The following is a 6,000-nucleotide window of genomic DNA, read 5'->3' as shown; positions in this document are numbered from 1 at the left end:
GAGCACTTAACCTTTAATGTAGTCAGCTGAATGCACATGGGGCCCCCATAATTTTCTAATTATACATGGAGACTACATTAACTGGAAACGTTTCGGTATAGAAAATGCGTGTGTCATTTAAATTTTTTTTTTTTTTTTCATCTATATCTGAGGCGGTCGTAAGTCCCGACGGTCGTAAGTCCACGTAGTCGTAAGTCGGGGTCTAGGTGTACTATATTGAGTAGCTTGCACACACACACACACACACACTCACAAATCCAGTTCTTGTAAAGTGTTATAAATGAGGATAAGCTATACACTATTTACATCTCTCCTGAATGCAATACAATGCGTGCTGTACAATGTTGTCTTAAAAACAAGATATTATAAAGTTAGTCCACCATTAAATCTGTAGTCAAACATACTGCATAAAATTCACCCACTTTATTGAAAAGGCAAACTCCATAAATTTAATAGGGCATACAAATTCTAATTCCAGATACACACTTTATTCAGGTACACACAAACATTGGGAATGTTCAATGAAAAAATATTTATGTACCTCCAAAATAAAAATCGGAAATATTTAATCAGACTGATTTGAACCTTATACAATTCACATATTAATCTCATCACATTTGTTGTCTTACAAATATTCACACAGATGGGACAGCTTAGTTATAGTAGATGCTTACTAGTCACTTCACTTTTATGTACTTCCAAGTTTTACCACAGTTTCTTCTATGGTGGTAATATTTCTCATTCCTAAAACAATACTCTCAAATGGCATAAAGTAAAAGAATACAAAAAATTATTTAACAGGGCTTCTGTACAGTGAAATTCAGTAAATTCCTTCAGATGTGAAAAGAAATGATTTATGATTCATGAAAAAAAAAATGTGTGGTTGTACAGCAATACACTATCATATTTCTTAAAACTTATGATTGAAAGTAGTTATGTACAGGAGTAAGCCATAATGCCCACACTTGGATAATATCTGATCAATTATTAATCTTGTGATAAATGACTAGAAAAAAAAAGTCAGATATACAAGAATTAGAATTACTGAATATCCAAGAAGTGTACATGAAGACAAAATTGAAACAAAACAATTACTATGACCACTGCATGAAGATCTTAAAACTAATTATTCCTACCTGTCAGATACAACTTAAGGTGGAAGCACACAGCTACTTCCATCACCATCAGTTAGAAATTATTGATATTTACGAAAACTTGACATGGGGAATCTCTCATTTTGTGACATCATGGGAAGAGGCATCTGGCTCATGCCAGTCTGGGTAACGTGACTGAGCATTTCAGACATACCAAGACTTCCCATGCTTCCACTACCTCCACGGCCACCCATATTTGGACCACTGCTACTTCCCCATCTGAAATATGTAAAGAAAATCTCTTAGGTATTCTCTCTGCAATATCTATACAATTAAATTTATCACTCAATTATTTATATATTCCTCTTGGGCATTCATACATACAGAACTACAGATTAAATATATAAAATAATAGAACTAAAGAGAACAAGATGCAAAAAATAAAAATAAATAAATAAATTAAATAAAAATACAAGTGCCAAGCTGAAAAAAGAAGAAAAAAGATGAGTACTGTACAGGTTTAAGCAAAAATTATTGTAAGGCATCATGCTATGTAACTAAGAAGCTTGTAAACAAGTCATACACCACAGCAAGTTAATAATTATTAAAGCTAATATATACAGTATATATAGACACTCCCCAGGTAACAGATTTCACTTTACGGATGCCCTCCCATAAGTCTGACTTAAAATGAGCACCAATTAATTCCCAGCCCCAGTGGGAATACTTTCAACCATATATACCCCACCAGTGAACACTATGTTATGGTTATTTAACTTATTTTATTTTGTCGTACAGTAATTATAGGTAAATATACCCTGTATGTTATTTCCATTTTCTTTTTTTTATTCGGATACATACACACACAATCCAACATACAAAAAGTGCAAAAATAAATCAACTAAATTATTATCATAAGGTATAAAGTTTTACATATTTATGGGCATGTGTGTGAAGGTCGGAGAATCTGTGGTGGAGCACTGTTGCTACGGACACCGTTGTGTTGTTAAGACGAGCACCGGGGGCAACTGCGATGCAGGTTGAACACTAAATTGTATCAATTTTGCTCTCTTTATGCTTTCATTAATGCTATTTATATGCTTTTGTTAATAATGTTTATATGCTTACTGTATTAAGTAATAATGTTACAATGTAGTTAAAAGCTACTTTTAAGGGTGAATCTAGTGATCTGAACAGTTTTCACAGCCAGTTACAGAAGGCTTACTGTGCATTTTAGGCCTGGTGTTAGGGGAAAAAAAAAACTCTGGCGACCCCCAGGTCCCAAGCATGCCAGATAAATTATCTCAGAACTGTAGTATCGCAATTGTATATACATTATGTGTACTATGTAGGGACTGTACAAGTTCCCAATTGGCTCTCTGACTTACCCGGGGGGGGTTGGGAACACAATACAGTACAATATACAGTCCCCCAAAAAAGTGTAGTTAGCCATGGGGTCATGTGATTCAAGGCTTCCGAGGAAAATTCGACTTGTTTCTGAACAGTTGGTAGTTCTACGTCCACGACCTTTGAGCACGAATAACTATATACGTTTTCGAATGATGTGTATCCCCCCCCGAGACTTCAGATTATATATTACATGGATTAGGAGTGGATGGGAGTGGATGTCATAAACGAATACCAACACTATGCCAATCACCAACAGGATCTTAAATCGAATGGAGTGAGTAATTATCGAAGAGACATCGCAATATTTGAGAGGTGCTATCATTGCCCTTTCCAACAGGGTATCTGTGATGCTGGGGTGAGTGAACCCACAGTATCACACAATGGGTTAGGTGCCATGAAACTTACAACCACAAATGTCTTATTATAGAGGTACGGGGATCCTGTTGCCTCCAAGTTCCTTGATTTGAAACCTTATTTCAATGTTAAACCGATGCAATTTACATATCAGAAACATGGCAGATCCCATGTAGACCGATATACTGTACATTACTGTAGCTGTTCACTCTGATATCAAGTATTATTTGCCGAGTCACTTCATAAATCATATATATCGTGCACAACATGAGTCGGCATATTGTGAAACGGTCTGAATGAAACTCTGTTAGTGCAACAATGTAATGGTGAAACGTCTGTTTTGAAGTCTGTCTCTAATATGATGTTCTGAAATATTTCCATTCAATGTATATTTCAGTGTTACTGTATTCATCGGTCATTGGCTTGTTTACACATTCCTTGCTTCTATCCAGCACGATACATATATTAATATCACTTACTGGATTTCTTGTCATACAGTATTGAAGTATAAAGTATGCCGGACAACGACGACTCCCTCCCCAAATCCTACTCCCATCTCTAGCTGTTGCTGATATAGCTTGCAGGTGTACGAACTTATGATGATGCACTGGGGATCATATCAAAGCATTTCGTCTAACGTTTCAAATTGTAGAGACGGAAACTCTTAACGATACTTTTCAGGGGACTGTACAGTAGCTAAAACAATTATCTGTGCAGGTGGGGTTGATATGCTCTGAAATTTTAAGTGTGGCCAGTGACAGCCCTCATATACCAAAATTTATCGTCCATGGTCTCATATAGTTCCCCACAAAGTATGCACAGATAGTTGTGTTAGCTACTGTACATGTGGGTGAGTCCTCTGAAAAGACAATTAAGTCACACATTCCTACCTGAGAATTGGTCTCCCCTTTCTATTTTGACACTTAGCTCTTTATTTATTTATTTATATATATATATATATATATATATATATATATATATATATATATATATATATATATATATATATATATATATATATATATATATATATATATATGTATGTATATATGTATGTATGTATGTATGTATGTGTGTATGTATGTGTGTATGTATGTATGTATGTGTGTATGTGTATGTGTATATGTATGTGTATATGTATGTGTATATGTATGTGTATATGTATGTGTATATGTATGTGTATATGTATGTGTATGCATGTATATGTATATGTGTATGTATGTGTATGTATGTATATGTGTATGTATATGTGTATGTATATGTGTAAGTATATGTGTATGTGTATGTTTAAGTGTATGTATATGTTTAAGTGTATGTATATGTTTAAGTGTATGTATATGTTTAAGTGTATGTATATGTTTAAGTGTATGTATATGTTTAAGTATATGTATATGTGTAAGTATATGCAATGTGTAAGTATATGTATATATATATATATGTGTGTGTGTATGTGTGTGTGTGTGTGTGTGTGTGTGCAAATAATACAGAGGCTGATTCTCATAACTTAAATATTGTGGAATTGATTATACCCCCTCCCCCCCCAATAAGAAGTACTGTTTACAGCGGATCCCACCCAATCCACGGCATTGTTCCTACACACCCCACAGGCTGCGACTACTGTAAACTGTAAAACAAATGTGCTTCCAGCAAAAACAGTTTCGTTCAAGGATTTCAAAATATCATCCAAATACAGTATATATCGCCCCTTTTAATATTTCATTTGGCTAATAATAGGTGATTTTGTTCAGTTCCACAAGGTGTTAAGACCCCCAAAATAATTGTTACTTTCAACCCAGTGTCAATATGAGTTGATATTCACTAATTTCATATTAATTGGGTTTAATTTGATCTTGCCATATACTGTACTAAAGATCCAATTTCAAAAGAGAATTAATTATGAACATTAATCTCAACATATTGAATGAATCTGGAACCAATTAGGTCTTATGCCCTAATAAAGACTTGATTCTAATCACAACATAGCCCAAAGCTTGGGGTGACCATAAGCTTGCAGCCTCTGCGGACATCGGCCCCATGTTCAAAAAGACCCACTTAAACGAAAAATGAGGATTTGTCCTTGATTTTAAATATGCTGTTCAGTTTAGACTCCTCTTAATGGTGCATTAAATTCAGGGTTCTTTTTCCATTTTCCACAAAACAAGATTATGGGTACCAAATGATTCCCAACTTAATAGTACATTAATCTTTTTCCACCCCACTTTAAGTCTTCTTAGCACATGGCCTTGTTCTAATGGGTCCCCAACTTATTGGCACCATTAGCTTTATTAAATTTTCAGCTTCAAATAAAACTTTAATTGGGAAATGAAGAAGAACCCACCAAAAGACTTATGTTATGTATCAGTATTAATTATTTTGCTTAAAATGGATCTCAAACATTCTACATGGATCACTTTCTCTCAGAACAAACATCACATTGATTTGTGAATTGTGGACTGAAACGCTTTTACACTGAGCAGGATTTACTATATATAACCAGATTATATGGAATCCAAATACTGTATCTAATCATCTATACTCATGTAGCTGAGAATACCATTCATATCAAATTTATAGTGTATACTGTATTTGGTTAAAATTATAAGAGACCTTTTCATAAGTACATAAAAGAACCAATTATTTCAAGTACACCATGACATTAAAAAATGTATTCAATAGACGGCTGAGTATTTAATATTATTCGTTTTCATGAAAGTGTTTTCACTGGATACAACCAAGACAAGTTGGTCCTCTCCTGAATGTATCCAGTTTTAGGAACAAATAACTGAACCAATTCTAATAACAATAGATTGTCTCAACAACAACTCAGTACAGCTTATTGTACATTAAAAATATTAATCTACATTGAACATTGAAGGCATGCTTCACTATTTCCCTTTCGTTATAGTGTAATTGACTCAAAATATTGATGTTTGTGGTCATTACAAGGTGTTTTCATGTAAATGGGTGAAAAGACCTTCAGATCTGTACACTACAAAGAAGAGATATTGATGATGAAATTTCTGAAGGGAGATACTAAACATGCCTCAGGACACAAGTGCAGAGTATGTCACTTGAGAGAACAATTTGTGGACCAAGGAATGTTAAGATATTTATACCTGAAAATTGCTCCACTGTTCTGTCT

The 6,000-nt window shown here is 34.2% G+C and overlaps 1 protein-coding gene across 6 annotated transcripts in view; it reads right to left on the bottom strand.

Moving 5' to 3' along the window:
- Window positions 1-472: 472 nt before the first annotated feature.
- LOC121866944 (SAFB-like transcription modulator) overlaps window positions 473-6,000 on the bottom strand; it is a 57,224-nt gene continuing 51,696 nt past the window's right edge. For all 6 annotated transcript variants that reach the window (XM_042366699.1, XM_042366703.1, XM_042366705.1 and 3 more), the window contains one exon: window positions 473-1,373. In XM_042366699.1, the coding sequence (XP_042222633.1) occupies window positions 1,196-1,373 (178 nt within the window). In that variant the 3' untranslated portion in view covers window positions 473-1,195. The remainder of the gene's footprint in view (window positions 1,374-6,000) is intronic.

The sequence above is a fragment of the Homarus americanus genome, unplaced genomic scaffold (genome assembly GCF_018991925.1).
Source record: "Homarus americanus isolate GMGI-L3 unplaced genomic scaffold, GMGI_Hamer_2.0 scaffold14393, whole genome shotgun sequence".
In the NCBI taxonomy this organism is placed as follows: domain Eukaryota; kingdom Metazoa; phylum Arthropoda; class Malacostraca; order Decapoda; family Nephropidae; genus Homarus; species Homarus americanus.
Note: the sequence above shows the minus strand (reverse complement) of the source record. Positions and strands in the feature narration are given on the sequence as shown.